The sequence below is a fragment of the Schistocerca gregaria genome, chromosome X, assembly GCF_023897955.1.
Source record: "Schistocerca gregaria isolate iqSchGreg1 chromosome X, iqSchGreg1.2, whole genome shotgun sequence".
Lineage (NCBI taxonomy): Eukaryota > Metazoa > Arthropoda > Insecta > Orthoptera > Acrididae > Schistocerca > Schistocerca gregaria.
The window spans coordinates 77,023,611-77,041,832 of NC_064931.1; the positions used below are offsets into that span (position 1 = coordinate 77,023,611).

The 18,222-nt window shown below is 40.4% G+C and overlaps 1 protein-coding gene across 2 annotated transcripts in view; it reads left to right on the forward strand.

Moving 5' to 3' along the window:
* Positions 1-18,222, forward strand: part of LOC126297550 (PH-interacting protein) — a 265,574-nt gene that overhangs the window by 183,390 nt on the left and 63,962 nt on the right. For both annotated transcript variants that reach the window (XM_049988476.1, XM_049988477.1), the window contains 2 exons: positions 6,052-6,202; positions 16,967-17,150. In XM_049988476.1, the coding sequence (XP_049844433.1) occupies positions 6,052-6,202; positions 16,967-17,150 (335 nt within the window). The remainder of the gene's footprint in view (positions 1-6,051; positions 6,203-16,966; positions 17,151-18,222) is intronic.

Below are 18,222 nucleotides of genomic sequence, written 5' to 3' on the forward strand. Positions count from 1 at the left end.
CAGTTGAATCTAAAAGCCATAAATTCAACTAAATACCTAGGAATTAAATTACAAAAAACTTAAATTGGAAAGTACACATAGAAAATGTTATGGGAAAGGCGAAGCAAATACTGCAATTTACTATTGGTACACTTAAAAGATGAAAGAGATCTACTAGAGAGACTGCTTAAACCATGCTTGTCCATCCTCTTTTGAATTACTGCTGCATAGTGTTGGATCTGTACTGTATAGGATTGAAAGAGTACACTGAGGAAGTTCAGAGAAGAGCAGCATGTTTTGTATTATCGAGAAATAGGGGAGTGTGTGTCACGGACATGATACAGGATTTGGGATGGACATCTTTAAAACAAAGGTGTTTCTCATTGCAGTGGGATCTTCTCATGAAATTTCAATCAACAGCTTTCTCCTCCGAATGTGAAAATATTTTTTTGGCACAGACTTGCATGAGGAGACATTATCATCATAATAAGATGAGGAAAATCGGAGCTTGTACAGAAAGATGTAGGTGTTCATTTTTTCCGCTCACTTTTTGAGAGTGGAATAATAGAAAACTATTGTAAAGGTGATTCAATTAACCCACTTGCAGGCATTTAAGTGTGATATAGATGATGTTGATGTAGAGTGTAGCACAATCATGGCAGAAGCCAACACTGGGATACATGCCAACTTGATGCACTTGATGATGAGCTGATTCAATCAATGACCACTCTGGCTGGACAGCTAGTATTTAGAGGTGTCAAAGTGTGTTTGTTGTGGTGTTGTTGCTACAAATGTCATATACGCCATGTACCAAAGTGTCCCTGATTTCAGTAACTCGGTGAGCACCGACTGGGAGGTGGACGGTGGTGTTCAATAAGTTCTGTGGAGGAATGGTATATTGCTGCCAGTGGTGCTCTTCATGGTGTTGAGCCCTTTTGCCTAAGCCTCTGCTGCTACACTAAATTCTTCATGGAAAATATGCCGTATTCTTTCTTTTGATATTTCTGTGACACTGTTTAATAGTCCCATCATTGTATTTTCTCATTGTTACATCTGCAGTTACAGGTTTAGCACTTTCTTCAAGTGTACCATCTTCAAGAGAAGTGCACCCACATCTGAATCCAGTGGCACATTACTTAAATGTTTGATTATGATGGTGATAAATGTAGCTTGATTGTGAAAGGCTTGTCAATATGCTTAGTTAGTTGAACAATTTCATAGGAAGGAAAAAAAAAAAAACATGTGACTGTCTTAGTTGTAAAGCAGAATGCAAGATTAAGATCAAAAATAGAGGAGCATAGGTATAAGACAGAGCAGTAGGCCAGGCTAACAGACAGATAATGGTAGGCCTAAGTGAGGTATAACAGATTTTACTGTTTGGAAAGAAGCTAGGTATTTTAAGATAAGAAAAAAATTTTCTACAACATACAGCCATAAAACATGGTAGAGAAAGAATAATATCTTTTCAGTATTCAGGCCACATAATTTTGAATGAAATTCTCAAGCTTTCAACAGCAATGTTCGAAAATGGTATATGAGGGACTTGAATGATTTTATTATGTATTACACTTAATATAGTATCATCACTTTTGTAACTTTGTTCATAGTATTTTCCAAAAAACTTTATGCTGTCCACTTGGCTTGAAATACATTATTTGCCTGAGATTACAACCGTCTCACTCTTCTTCAGACCTGGTAACGTTCAATCCACATACTAACATTCTGATTTAGGTTACCTAAAAAAACTAGACGAATGTTAAGATGATTCCTTCGAAGAAAATAGTTTCAGCTGTTTTCTTGTTACATGCTTGTCCAATGTGAGCTTCTGCACTATCTAATGATCTTTTTGTCAGTGGGACATTAATTCCTTATCCTTTGTTTCCCGTTTCCTGGCCTGCATTATGAACTAATGTGTCTTTCATTTCCTCATGGCCCCCACAACCTTTCACTCAAGATACATGCTCATGTCATTTCTGTTTAACCCTTTGACTGCCAGAGGCACACCATTGGCTCGCTGCGCTGCAGCGCCATGAGCCACATTGACCCAGAAAATTGTAGGTTATTCGGCCAAAAACATAGGCATCCCAGAGAACTTTGAAGTTTGGCTTCTTGCATCTCCTGAACTAATGCTGTGATGAATGTGAAACTTGGCATGAAGTTTCATTTCCATAGCACTTTTCAGTACTGAATGAATTAAGCACAAAATTTAAGATTTTGTAAAAACGTCAAAATGCAGTATTTTCATTTTGATTTTGCTAAAAAACTATGCTCTGTAAAACATACCGAGCTGTACAACTGGAATGAAAGTTGGGTATTCGCATATCTAGTAGACTGAACGCATGATGAAAATGAAATTTAGAGTGCAGTAGATTGACAGTACAATGATAAGGAAAATAAGTAAAAAATTATTCCTCTACTATTTTCCAATAATCTGCAAATTAGTCAAAAATATGTTGATTTTTATGAAAAGATGAAAGCAGAGTATATTTGATACTTCTTTTACTAATACCATTTTCTATTAATGCTTCAAAGCCAGTCTCATTCAAACAACAAATTTTAAGCCCCGAACCCTCCCCAGAACAATGAGTTTAATTTCCAATATTGGCTAACAACAGAGTGAAAGTAGCTAGAAAAATCGCACTGAGAACAGAGTTTTAACTTCGGCATGTTGTTTCGTGTTGATTAAAGGTGTTTAAATCAGTTATGGAAAACATGTTTTGTACAAGTAGACTGAATGTGATGTATATTTGTACTACTAAAGATAAAAGAATATAACTGCCCATGTTATGCATTAATAATTCAAATGTATTGTATGCATATTAATATATGGGTTTTGTTATATTGTTGTAATTATGTTTGCCACAGCATGGATGTTGTTGATGTTGTTGTTGTTGTTGTTGTTGTTGTTGTTGTTGTTGTCTTCAGTCCTGAGACTGGTTTGATGCAGCTCTCCATGCTACTCTATCCTGTGCAAGCTTCTTCATCTCCCAGTACTTACTGCAACCTACATCCTTCTGAATCTGCTTAGTGTATTCATCTGTTGGTCTCCCTCCACGCTGACCTCCAATGCTAAATTTGTGACCCCTTGATGCCTCAGAACATGTACTACCAACCGGTCCCTTCTTCTTGTCAAGTTGTGCCACAAGCTCCTCTTCTCCCCAATTCTCGATCCAGGCCTTGGACCGGCACTGGTGAAGATAAAAATGGATTTATACGTTTTTGTTTGTTTTTTCTTTTTTTTTTACATTTTTTGCCTGTTTTGTAGTTCATTCAGAAGTGTCAATAAATTTTCTCAGATTTAGTTCCCAATGATTAATAATGCTTCTTTGTATGATAAGTCTCAAAGCAGGGTACAACACATAATGGAACGCTGCAAGTTTTGCATTGGTGTCTAGTTTCCCAGCACACTTTTGGTTTTGTGCAAACAATGAATCTGTGCATGAGCATACTTTTCTGCAAATGTCTGACCTCACTGAGCTCATTAACATGTCACAACGGTCAACTGCACCTGTAACAGCCGGAAAATGTCTCCCTGTGAATCGCAGAGGATTTTAGTCATCATAGCACCTTCCCCTATCAGCTTTTTTCCATTCTGTGGCATATTTTCTTACAATCTCCCTTATAAGAGAAAGGTGAAACTCCGCGAGTGCCATTTTTTGCCCTTTTACTGACTGGTGGATAGCATGAACATTTAGAGGGCACAAATCCAAAATGTGAAAAAAATATTTCTTGAACCATTTCACAGTCTTATGCACTGATCCCACTGAGCTCAGTAACATGTCACAATGGTCAACTGCACCCATACTCAAATTTTAATCTACAATACATTGTGGTTTCTTTATTTTTTCGCCAGTATTTCTGTCAGTCATTTCTGTTTCAACCATTTGTGTTGTGTGACTTGTGGTCAAAATGCACTCCTCTCTCTTATCTCACCACTTGATAGCAAGGACCTTGTCAGTGGACTTAAACTCAGTGGGCCCTCGTTTTAATTTCTTCTGCAGTTTTAGCATGTTGCACCTATTCTTATGAACAGTGCCACATGCGGCTGTTCCATGGTTGTGAAGCCATAGGAACAGGCCTGGGCTGGAGTACCAATTATTGACATAAAGAATATGACCCTGTTCCAGATACGGTCCTATAAGAGTTGTCACTACGTCACCACTTTTTTCTGAAATTGTTGAACCCAATTTCTGTTGTTGCACCTCTATATACAATAAAATCTAAAATATACCCACTCTGACAGTCACCCAGTACAAATGTCATTATTCCAAATCTACTTCGCTTGGTTGGAATAAACTGCTTAAAAGATAATTGTCCTTTGAAGAGCAAGAGTTTCATCTATACAAAGCTTGTGATGTGGGCGAAATAAATTACGAAACGTCTTACGAACTTTGTCAACAATCGTCCTAAAATAGAGTGTCGCCTCCAGTACTCGCAGAGTTATCACTGAAGTGTAACGTTCTCAGAAGTAGCAAAAATGGCCTCGGGACATAATTTTGCTGGAAACTGGCGTGTTCAGAAGTTTGTCTCTGGATCAATAATCACTTAATTTTAACTTTTTAACTTGTACCATTAGAAGGCAAAGAGCAACAAAACAATACATTTCTTCAAATCCAGTGTCTTTCCACTTTGACAGTTGAGAATTCACAGATTCTGTAGTATTTCCTCTGGTGTAAATGTAAAAATGATTTGTTTTGTCTGCAATAAATTGCAACAGTTCTTGAGACAGAAATATCACAAGAAATGAAAGAATGCTTGGGTCAGTATCCAATTGACATTTGTGTCCTGAACTCGAGTCATTGAAGTAATGGTTTAACAGCTGGAAATTGGTTTCTTTCCAGTAAAATGTGTCACTCAAGTGCATTCTTTTCCGAACCATTTCACTGTCACTTTCTGATTCCTCGGATTCAGAGGAACTGCTGAATATAATTCTTGCTCTCCCCACTGATGTAAAGGGCTGAGGATTCTGTTGAAGACTTATCACTGCTAGCAATGTCAGATAATTCACACTCACTGTTGCTCCTGGTGAGCATGTCCAGAATCTCTTTATCTGTGAAACCACAGCGACGTGACGTTTCTCACATAGAAAACAAGAAAACTGACAAAAACACAGGAATTGAAACCAAATTCTGCAAAGATGGAACACAGCAACAAATGTATATGCATTGTCAAACTATATAGTCAGACCACTGAACAGCTACTGGAAGAGCAGGGCAGAGAGACAGTTCTGGGTGTTTACATGTCTGTAGTGCTCAAGTAGCTGTGACTCAGCGCGTCCAAACTCATCCCTAGCAGTGGAAAGGTAGGTGGTGCGGTACGCGTCAACACGTCCTTAGCGCTGTAGGGAAGACCGAAGGGCCATGCTTATACACGTCAGGAGCGCTAGGGGAATGACGAGGCATGACGAGTTAACACGACCCCAGCAGTCAAAGGGTGAAGTCTAGGTTTCTTTCCTTCCTCTCCTCTTATGCATCAGGTTTATCATTTTTATTCAAATTGCTGTAATTTCAGATACTGTCAGTGTGAATAAGTAGTAAATGCAGTAAATCAGTGCTGTACAAGGATTTCAGATCCCCCCCCCCCCCCCCCCCCCCTTGTGTGATTAATAGGAAATGTAATTCCAGGCCACAGATTCAGTGACTCATTTTTCTACACGACATTTGGTGCTCGATTAGTCATCATCATTAGGTTCTTTGAGTTAGGGGTCTTAGGTGTGTGTGTGTGTGTGTGTTTGTGTGTGTGTGTGTGTGTGTGTGTGTGTGTGTGTCTGTCTGTCCGTTTGTTGTAAGTTTACTAGTGTCTCTATCATTTCCACTTCACATTGTCATATTTGACCCCCACCCATGTTTCTTGTCATCTCCAGATAAAGAACTTTTGATACTGACTATTGAAGATGTTAGATTTGGCAAGCTTTTTTTGGTCATTTATGCTTTTGTTTCTAGTGCACTGTAGTTACAGGGGTTACATTTCGCTTATGTTGAAATGCTTTGTGTTTAACTTTTATATTCTTGTTTTATGAAATACTGAAAATCTTAGAGATACAAATAATCTTTTTTTCTTTGTCTGCTTTAGGACCAAGGTTTGGATTTCGTCGGAATGGTGATGTGGAAGGTGTTAGACAGTCTAGTGGTAACTGGCAGCGAGACACAGATTTTTGTTGGAACCGAGGCACTCTTATTAAGCCTTTTGATTCCGATGTGCTGCAGGATTTGTGGCATAAACAGTGAGGTTTTCTCCTTAATTTTTTGTCCACAAGCTTATGAATTCTACTTAAGAAAAACATTATTCCTTAGGATTAAACATAATTTAGCTGTGCAATATTTTTCCATTTGTTAGTTTAAACAATTTGTAAATGTGACAACTCTTCTCCCATAATGTGCAGTAATATGCTTAACTCTGTTCCTGAGCACATGAAAGTTTGAAGACATCTAGTGTTTGCAACCATTTTGTGTATTGTCAAGTGGAGTGAAATGACAATTAGAAATGCTGCCATGTGTAAGAATGACAGCGGATGAAATGAAGAAAGGTATCTACACTTCTACTCATTTAGTTGTAATCGAATATCAGTAAACAGTATAGCTTTTATAAAAACAAAATAGTAATGAAAATGCAAAGGAGACTTTGTCAAGAAAGAGAATCAAAAATAACAACTCAAGCAGAATAATGTAAAGGAATGGAAGAAAGGAAAGAGTTGTCCTTATTCACAGCAAAGAAAGATGTGTCAGTAACAAAGAATAGATGTGTTGAAAGTTAGTTTTATCAATTCTTGCAACAGTGAATGTGAAAGAAGTATTAATGCTCGAACAGTTCCTTATATTTTAATATGTCAGTTTCATACAAATGAATTATTACGTATTGAAGACAGTCACAATGATTGTGCCATGATCTTATCATCCTATACAAACTCAAATGGAAATGAGTAAATGAAAAATTGAGAAATCACAGAACAGGGAAGTTTTAGCCAATATTTCATTTTGTCATACTATAATTGCTATTTTAGGCAGATTGTGTTTTGTTACATTTAAGGATACTACACTGCTATATATCTGAATCAGAATAACAAAGTGACTGACAGTGAAGCACAGTTGAGCAGGAACGGAGAGGTGACGTTGGTTTGCCATTATATGCACACGGGGATAGGTGTGGCAGCAGTAACTACGCAGTTCCATACTGACTGCCATCACATACTCCCTATTATTGTGCAGTAGTGAGTTCACTTTATGGAATTGTAATAACCTTGTCACTTAAGGTTGTGTGTGTGTGTGTGTGTGTGTGTGTGTGTGTGTGTGTGTGTTGGAGGGGGGGCAGAGGAGGGGGGGGTGTATGCGTAAGTGTACATGTGTGTGTGGGGGGGGGGGGGGGGGATGAGTATGCGTGCGTGCACTCTAAATTAACAAAGGATTTATTGTTTATTCTCTCTCTCTCTTTGGTTTTTTTTTTTATTTTTTTAGTTCCTTCTGATGACTCAATGGTTCTACTATTTGGTCATAGCTTTCCTATATATCTTACTGGTCATTGTAGTGTACATTTAGTATGTCGTACATCTGCAGGGGGAGGGTATTCCTTAACACTTTCAACACTGCCCTCTTTACACCCGGCACTTGGCTGTGAACTTTCATATTTAATGGATGTTTGAAGTTAGATTGAAAAGAACATAAAAATGATAGGAATATGGTTCTTGCATCATTTAAAAGGAAAAAGTAAGAGCTTTACATGAATGTGAGTTTATTTTACAATACAAAATACAAATGGGTGTTATAATTAAAAATGTAAACACAAAAATATCATGGATAAAAAAGTTTTACATGATTTCTCTCTTAAGTAATGCCATTATTACTGTATCTAAATTTAAACCAAAATGTCACTGGACTCTCTACCTGCAGCTACCTGTAAACTAGAGTATTTTAATAGTTCAGATGTAGTTAGCCTTTGTGTGAAAATCCTGGAAACACTGTGGGACGCAAAGGCCAACGCCACAGTCCTTGCACCACCATCTACTTTCCTTCCTGATGCGCTTACCTGTCTCTTTCTTCCCCCTGTCTGAACATACTTTGCAATACCTAGTAGTGTTCATCTTCTGTGCAGTGGGTGGAACCTTCTCTGGAGAGTGCCGCGCAAATGTCCTCTCAGTTTGTGAGGATGAAGCGGTTTGTTGCTGAAAAATATTTCCGCCCTTCTCAGTCAAGTTCTTCTCCACTCTGTGAATAAAGTCTACTAGGGACACATTCTTCCTAGTGTTCTCTTTATATAAAATAAAACTGTTGACAGTTGGCATGATAAACAAGTGGAAAACAGCTTTTACCACCACTTCAAAGTTTTTCGGGCAAATGGATAATAGCTGGAGGATTGATCTGCTCTCTCAACCCCAGCTTTATTCTTATTGTAATCAATAATAATGTCTGGCTTTACAATTTCTGCTATTCCACCTTTGGCCTCACTTGAATACTAGTGCTGGTAGACTTATGCTTCGTGGAAAGACAAAAAAATCTCGTTTTGACTTCCACTTCACTGCCAAGAGATGTGGTTTCCTTTGAAAAACTATCTTTTTTTTTTTTTAGTTTTAATGTTCTGAATATTCGTCGCAAACCTTTCCTGTTTTTCATTACAGTTCCCACTCCAAGAGCTTTATTTTCCGACAACATGTCCAAAAGAGGTGGACTGGTGTAGTACCTATCCATATAAATGCAATGTCCTTTGCCAAAGTACTGTGGACACAACCTTTTTACAAGGCCTTGGATACTATTGTCAACACTGCCTGCAGAACCTGTATATACGTCACAGTTTAGCATATATTCAGTTGATGAATCACAGAGAGCATACAATTTTATTCCAAATTTATTGGGTTTGTTTTTCATGTTTACTCTGAAGCTTATTCTACCATGAAAGGGACACATTGCCTCATCTATTGCCAGATTCATGCCTGGGCAAAACCTAATTTTGCTTTTATTCCCCCTCAGTAAATCAGGGTTTGCAAGAAACCTGAATGTGGGCATAATTGCACTCATAACAGGTTCTGGTTATGAGTTTTTATGTGAATAGGTGTCATTTCTGTTGTTGAACTTACACCAATCATGCTTCAGACATAGATTGTGCATTGGTCTTTGGTCAGTGGATAGTTTGTGGAAATAATTTCCCACACAGCACACCTCATTGCCTCTAAAATGTGTGTGTTTTTCCTGATAGCTGTCCTATAAATCCGTTTCTTTCAGAGTAAGCTTCCTTTTCCTCCTAGTGGTTTTCCATACTCAAGTACTTCACCTTTCTTCTCTTTCAGCAAGTGATGAAGCGTACCACCAAGCGTCCTTTGGATGTGTCCAACACATTCCAACTTTTCTATTGTTGTATTGTACATATTTTTATCTGCTACAGCTTTGAACGAAGAGGAGTTCCGATCACCAAGGTATTTAGTATATCTAACACCATACTGGTCCTCAGATCTGGTGAACATCCTCACAACTGCAGCAGCCTCCATGCCCCAACTTGAGTCACTATAATTCTTAGAGCATACTATTGCATGCTTTTCTTGCCACAGTTTCTCACTGTCTCCACTGTTGGACATTTTCCTTGTTGTACACTGGTGGCAGTATTTAGATATAATTTTTACATCAAAAACTTAACCTAAGTCAATACAAATAACAGATGCAACTCCATACAGAGACGTGTGATCCCTCTTCATCCACGTCCCAGCTACAGACACACACAGATCAGTAACATCTGTAAGAGATATGCTGCCATGAATATCTACCCCAGGATCTATTTCTTTTCGGTTTATTTCCACCAGTTCCTCCATTGCTTTATTCATAGAAACTTTGGCAGTATCACATAGACAGCATAAGACATTTCTTTAAGCCTTGCGCAAGGTGGAGACATGTTCAGAAAACCATTACCTCCTTCCCTACCCTGTCCAAGGCATCTCAGCACATATGCTAACCTAAAATTGCTTTCATAGGTACCAGTGTCAGTTAAATAAAAATTCATAGCCACATGAATTACAGATTAATTTAAAATCATAAGCTATTCTCACTCTTCTTTCAACAACAATTGTGCATTCCATATTTTTACACATAACACATGAACATGTAAACTTTATAGCCTGGCAGAGACGCTCTAAATCAATAAGTCGGAATCCAGTGGAATCTATATCATCATCATTCACGCACTTGTACAATTCTTCTGTCCCAAGTTGTGATACTGAAGCTGAGAGCTTATGTTCTTCATTTCAAGCTGCTTCCTCCTTTTTGTTGATAAACAGATTTCCATACAACCTCCATTTCCTAAACACAGTTTTTCCACCACCCATAATGCATAAATCTTGATTTCCACATAAAGGTTTTGCAAACCAGTGCAGAGTTAATCAGTTTAACAATTTAAAGGCATTTCTAAAGCTGCTTTCATGACAAAATTCGCACACAACATAGATTAAACTGTGTAGATCAAGAAAATAATATTTTTTTAAAACCGATTTTTTGGAAGAAAATCCATTACATCACTCCTTAACACTGGAGCACCCACGTTCCTTTCAGACTCCATGCACCATTTAGACCTCTCATTATGCACTACTCATTTTGCCCATCATCTCGAGTGGTCCATTCTCTCTGACATATAATAGAGCGACCATTTCACGTATGCTGTCCATTTGCTAACACCTTCTCCACCTACGTGCAAACCCAAATGACAGTTTTCTAAGGCTAACTGGAGGCTTTACTTCTCCTTGGCAACTTTCGACGAACAACTTCTCTCTGGTTGTGATGACCAGGTAGAATAACTTACAAAAGTTGTCCTTACTTCAACAGAACATTCCATTCCCCACACTTCATCTTTACTGTGCCATGTCTTGGTCCCTTGGTGGACTGAGGCATGTGATTATGCAATTTGCAAGTGAAGAGGTGCTCTCCGCATTTTTAACCATGATCCTATAATGCATACTGTAAGCATTATAAACAGTTGCTTGAATAGCATTGTCATGTTCTTCAGGATAGCAAAAATGCTAACTGGATTTGATTTACTAGTTCTTCTAGCAGTTTGACTCCATCTTCCGTCGTGTGGGCCAATGTCCAACAGCTGTCTGGAACCAAGGTCCATTCCCCAATTTCCAGCCTGACCATAGCAAATGATGATCATTGCAGATGATGTCAGAGTGGGCCCCATTGCTATCTCCAACACCTTGGGCAGCTATTTTGTGGAGATTTCATGCTCCACCATCATCCTGCCTTCCTCCATCGGAAATCAGTGAAGGCAGCTCCGCTGACACCCTTCTCTTCTCAGGATTCTAATTGCTACAATGCTACTTTTACTATGAGGGAGCTAGATCATGCTGTCACTTCTACTCAATCCTCCACCCAAGGGCCAGATGACTTTCACATTCGGATGTTGCAGCACCTTTCTGTTACAGACAAGCACTTTGTCTATATTTACAATTGGATCTGGGCAGAGGTCACATTTCCCAAATGCTGGCATGAAGCCACTATCATACCCATACCTAAGCCTGGTAAGGACAAATATTGTCCTTCTAGCTTCCGCCCCACTTCTCTCACCAGCTGTGTTTGTAAGATGATGGAACATATGAGTCATGCCTGGCTCGAGTCTTGCAATTTGCTAACCAATGCATAATGTTGATTTTGAGCTCACCATTCTGCAGTTGACCATCTCATCAGTTTGTCAGCCCATGTCAGGAATGGTTTTCTATGGAAATACCAGACTATGGCCATGGCCATGTTTTTGGATTTGGAGAAAGGCTACAACACGTGCTGGAGGACTGGTATCCTCCGTACTCTCTACACACAGGCTTCCAAGGTCACCTGCCCTGTTTCTTTCAGGAATTTTTAAAAGACAGAGTGTACAAGGTATGTATGGCTTCTGCCTTGTTGGACACCTTTATCCAGGAAAACGGTGTGCTTTAGAGTTCTGTCCTAATCGTCATCTTCTTTGCTGTCGCCATTAACCCTGTTATGGGCTGTCTCCCACTGGGCATCTCTGGCTCTGTTTCAGTGATGATTTTGTGATCTATTGCAGTTCTTCTTGGATTTGACTCCTTGAGTGGTGTCTCCAGCATTGGCTTGATCATCTTTACTCATGGAGCATCATCAGTGGCTTTTGTTTTTCTGCTGAAAATACCAGTTGTATGAATTTCTGGTGATGGAATGGGTTTATTCCACATCTTTACATCTTGGGCCTGTTGCTCTTCTGTTCATTGAAAGTACAAAATTCCTGGGGCTCATGCCCAATAGGAAACTTTCTTGGTGCTCCCACATGTATTACGTGGCCGCCTGCTGTACCCGGTCCCTCAGTGTCCTTTATTTCTTCAATGGTACTTTATGGGGAGCAGATAGAACCACTCTCTTCTATACCCAACAGATCCCTTATCCGTTTGAAAGTAGACTACGGGTATTTCCTTTACACATCTGCACCTGATGTTCTTCTCAGTGGATGTGTGTGCTGTTTGTCTGCCAAGCGTGGCCACCCATCCTATGCCTCCTCCTTCAATGACTCCTTTGACTGCCAGTATGGGATGCATCCATCTTCTATGTTACCTCCTTGAGTTCGCTTTCAGCTATTGTCCATCAGCTTAACTTCACACTACCTGCCACTTTCCTGATGGGTGTGAACCTTTCACCACCTTGGCTTTGTGCAGCGGCCCGTGTTCACCTTGGACTTCATTCGCTTCCTAAGGACACTACTCCAGACTCTCTCTATTGCCATAAGCTCCTTGAGCTTTGCATGGAACTTTGCAACACTACCTCTGTGTACACTGATTGCTCTCGGACTGGCCGTGGTGTCAGATGTACCTTCATCATTGACATCAATGATTTTCGGTATCAGGTTCCAGAACACTGCTCAGTATTTACAGCAGAGCTCTTTGCCTTGAACCAGGCCATGAAGTAAATTCGGCAACACAGGCTTTTCAGTTGTGTTATTTGCTAATGGTAACACAGTTTTTTTTTTTTTTTATTTTATTTAAAATAGCTGGATGTTCTTTTCTCTCTTAACACCCATATATTTAGTGATGAACAGCATTTTGCTGGAATTTGGCCAAATCTGTTACTCATTTTTCTAGCTTCCTCTTTTTACTGGGTGTCCATAGCTTATTTAACCCGCCCTCTGTGTTCTGCACAGAATGTTTCCATGCAAACTTTCATGACAGTAATATAATTTTCTTGGGCTTCCAGCCGCATCAGGTGGTTAAAATCCCACGAGCTTTCGACCGATCTCTCCCTGGTTATTGTCAATGGTAAGACTGACTGCCGTGTCGCCGTGGCTGTAACGTCACTGGTGCTCTCTTCCTCGCCATATACGGTCATGTTTTCATTCCTTGTCCGTTGTGCCCATTTTAAAATTGCGATAGCTAGGTCCCAGGCTGTGCTGAGCTACAAACCTCCATCCTTGTTGATGGTTTTTTTCAGAGGTTTGTATTTGAATAGCTTCTTTTATGATGCTATCCCAAAATCCCTTCATCTTCATAATGACAGATCTTTTGTTGAATAGAATTCGGTGTCCATTTTCTAAGGCGTGTTCTGCCACGGCTGATTTTTCTGGATAGCGTAGGCGTAAGCACCTCTCGTGTTCCGTCTGGCGTTGCTCCGTCGTGCGTACTGTTTGGCCGATGTAGTAAAAGCCACGCTGGCACTGAACACCGATGAAATGTTCTCTCTCTTCAGGAGATGGATAATCTTCCCTGACACTGTACCCCAGAAAGGCAAAGACACAAGTTTCTTGTTTTCTTCTTCGGTGGTGTTCTCTTCTCTGATGGTGTTTTTCTTGCATGTTACACCAAATATAGCCTGTGACACTTGTCCATAGCTGTACCCATTATCCCGGAAGACTTTTTGGAGGTGGCTCAGTTGTAGTGGCAGACTTTCAGCGTCTGAGATGACTTTAGCACGATGGATGAGGGTATTCAGAACGCCACATTTTTGTGCCACATGGTGGTGGCTGAGAGCGTGCAGATACCGATCTGTGTGTGTCAGTTTCCTGTAGACACTGTGGCTGAGGTGCCCATTGGTTTACAGTCGAACGAGGACGTCAAGGAAGGGAAATGCACCATCTGTCTCAACTTCTATCGTAAACTTGATGTGGCCGTGAATGCTGTTCAGGTGTTCTAAAAATTCTCCCAGTTTTTCACGACCATGGGACCAGATGATAAGTGTCATCGATGTAACGATAAAAGCAACTTGGCTTAGCTGGAGCCGTGTCCAGTGCGATGTTGGCTATGGATGGAGCTAGTGGGCTTCCCATAGCCACGCCATCCAACTGGTCGAAATACTGTCCACTGTGTAGGAAGTACGACGATGTCAATGTGTGCTTAAACAGTCCCACAATTGTGCTATCAAATAACGGGGAGAGGAGATCTATACAGTAATTGATCGGAACATGTGTAAACAGGGAGACCACATCAAAACTAACCATTATATCTCCTTGACTAAGACACAGTTGTTTAATTCTGTTGATAAAGTCGTCGGTGTTCTTGATGCGATGCACACAACGACCCACATGTGGTGCAAGGAGGCTGGCCAGGTGTTTTGCCAGTGTATAGGTGGGTGACCCTATTGTGTTCACAATGGGACAAAGAGGAGATCCGGTTTGTGGATTTTTGGTAGTCCATAAAGCATAGGTGGTCTCAGCGCCAGATGGAGGAGATTCTTAATAACTTCGTCTTCCAGTGTTGACTGTTTCAGAAGTTCAGATGTCTTCCTCATTATTCTTGACATCGGGTCCCGTGGCAGTTTCTGGTATGTATCATCTTCAATAATCAACTGAATTTTGGCATCATAGTCAGCTTTATTTAGAATGACTGATGCATTGCCCTTGTCAGCTGGCAGAACCACGATGAGGGGGTTGTTGCGGAGTGTGTGAAGACCATTGCATTCAGCTGTAGTCAAGTTAGACCTCGGTGGTTTAGATTTTGAAATAAGCGACACGTTTCACAACGAATTTTGTCAGCACTCTCCCTAGGCATCTTACGGATTGCTTGTTCAACCCCACTTATAATATCACAGATGGGGATGCTCCAAGGCGCTGGTGCAAAGTTAAGACCTTTCTTAAGTGCTGAAATGGCACTCACGTTGGTCTCTTTCTCCGTCATGTTGATGACAGTTCATTCCATTGATTTCCACTCTGCACCGTGTTGTTGTTGAGATACCCACGTGAACTTCCCTTTCTGTTTCTCTGTGGTCTTCTTTTGCAATCACACGTGTTGTGGAATGATGGCCGCATTGATCCCCTACCAATCTACGTGCGAGAGTACCTCTGTCAATTGCAGGTGGATAGCCAGCATCTTGCGACCATTTAGATCCAGCTGCCTCCTAGTGAAGTGTATCCTTTCTCGCAACAGGGCAGAGCTGGCACAATGGTAGGTTCTTCTAGCTGCCGAGGTGTTGATGTGATAGCGCACCATGGCAAATCGTGGAATCATGTTCTCATCTCAACAGCGTAGCAGGAAGGCTAGAGAGCTTAACAGGTTAGCCTTCTTAACATGCAGGTTCCCTAGGCATTTAATGCTGCATCACGTTTCCTCGGCGATATGAATTAATAAAATTCCAGCCACGTCAGGTGGTTAAAATCCCACGAGCTTTCGACCAAGCTCTCCCTGCTCATTGTCAAGTGGTAACACTGACTGCTGTGTCGCTGTGGCTGCATCGTTATATAGCCGCACCTTTGGCTGTGATGTCACTAGAGCTCTCTTCCTCGCCATATATGGTCATGTTTTCCTCCAAAAACACCATCAACAAGGACGGAGGTTTGCAGCTCAGCACAGCCTGGGACCTGGTTATCATGATGTTGAAACGGGCACGGCAAACATGGAATGAAAACATGACCATATATGGTGAGGAAGAGAGAACCAGTGACGTCACAGCCAGCAGTGCGGCTGTATAACGAATCGGCCATGGCAACACAGAAGTCAGTCTTACCACTTGACTGCAAGCCTGAGAAAATTTTATTAATTCATATCGCCGCGAAACCATGCTTTCATGACAGTGTTTTTGTGAATCTTCAAAGTGTTTCAGTTCTTTTCACTACTTTCTTTAGAGATAGTCTAGTCACATCTCTCTCTCTCTCTCTCTCTCTCTCTCTCTCTCTCTCTCTCTCTCTCTCACTCAAAATATTGCCACACCCAGTCTACAAATTCACATGTTTGGCTATGCAAAATATGGGCAGATAGCTTAACTTTATGTTTAGTAACCACAATTTCCTGCGCACATCTGCTCTGATCTCCAGACAATTGGTCATATAAAATAAATGTGTGTGAGGGAAACAAAGCACAAGACAAAACTGAATCACAAGAGTGACACCAGCCACATACAACTGACAAGTAAATGCTATGTGGCATAACAGAACAAAAGCCACATTTGAAGCACATACTCACAAAGTGAGGTGGCGAGTGGTGCTCTCACTGGACTTGCATTTGGGAGGCTGATGGTTCAGATTCCCGTCTGGCCACTCACAGTTAGGTTTTTGTCATTTCCCTATACTGCTTAAGGCAAGTGCTCGGATGGTTCCTTTGAAAGGGCAGAGTTGCTTTCCTCCCCCCTCTTTCCCTAATCCAAGTTCGTGCTCAGTCCCTAATGACCTTGCTGTTGATATGTCATTAAACACAAATCTTCCTTCATTCCCTCTTCAAGCACATTCTGTGGTTGATTATTGCTGTGGTAGCAATGCTACAAACAGCTAGATGTCAGTTACTTTGTTATTCTTACCCAGATATAGGTGTTCTTCAATTAGGTATGAAACGTCATTTCTGTAGTGCATTATGAAGTAATTAATCTTGCTAATTCTACTATCTCATGCATACATGTATGAAATGATACTTCAGTATTTCTTGTTGCCATTGATGGTTTAGCAAAATTTCAAGCTGCATAGGACATTTGCAGATTTGTGGGTCCACAAATAAATTTGTCAAAATGTTAATTGTTGTTTTAAGCATATAATTAATATGTTAAACCATGATGTGTTTTAATTTAAATACTTAATGAAAACATTATCTAACTTACAGAACTGCCAACTATAATTCAGAAATGGAGCAATACCGAATTGAGCAGTGCAGGCGTCCCCCAGAACCCCCACCTCAGCCACCATCAACTTCAGTTGGGAAGAGACGACGCGGTGTTCGCAATCAGCATCAGCACAATTACAGAACTAGAGCTGCTCAGGAGCAAAATGTCAATGCGGAATCTGAGGTATGAGGACATATTTATTACATCATTTCCCTAATTAAATAGCATATCATGTGAACAGTTTTATGAGGCATTTAAGTTCACAAATTAGAGGTTAAATTTAGGGTGCATCATGATTAATAGCAAAAAATCATGCAGTTGAAAGTATACGATAATGAAAGTGAAAACATCAGTGTGCAAATGAGGTGTTTGCGAGATGTATGTGAATGTGGGGTTATGAGCCATTAATTCCTTCGGTATGGAATATTGACCTAGTTGGTACAAGTATACTTGAAATGTTTCTTTTTGATTATGTCCCTATCTGTAGGCCATAGTTGGGGAATATGGTACATGTATGATGGCAACTAGCACATTCTGCTGCCAATGTAAGACAATAGCTAATGTGCCGATATGGTCCACATTGATGAGTTTAGCAGGTCTGTATCTTGACCTCTAAGACCACCTGACCCCAACCCTCTGAATGTTTTCTATCTGGGGTCTGAAACACCCCCGATTATATTCCTTTATTGGATTTGTGTAATTTATCAAAGCCGCCAAACAGTTAATTATTATAATTATATGACCGTGTGCTTAATGGATGAAAGGCTATCGATTTTCCTGCTGTGGTTTCGGGGATATTTCAACCGAGTGTGGCTATTCTGAGACTGAATAGTGGAATGGTTGAAAGTTTGTCTATTATTAAGGACCACGAAGGTTGCGATGTACAAACTGTATTGTATTTTCTATAATAACACACAAATTCTGAGGCAGTTGCTACCTTCGTCTTACACATCTAATTACAGTTATATCTCTTATTGGTTGCTGATTTTAGGTATTTCGTCACACGCAATGATGATGGTTAACATCCACAACAATCCTCACTGCAATCCATGGTTGTTGCTGGCCGACACAAAATTCGGCACTTGTCATTTTCTGTTTCATATCACTCGCGAATCGGTATTAGTGAGGGTCAACCCCACGACGATCCGGGGGACGTGCTCACTCGTCATACTCCGGTGAATTTTACTCGACCACTATTCTTGCCCGTCTTTCCTGCACTACTTCTCACTTGACACTTTATAGTACTACTACTTAC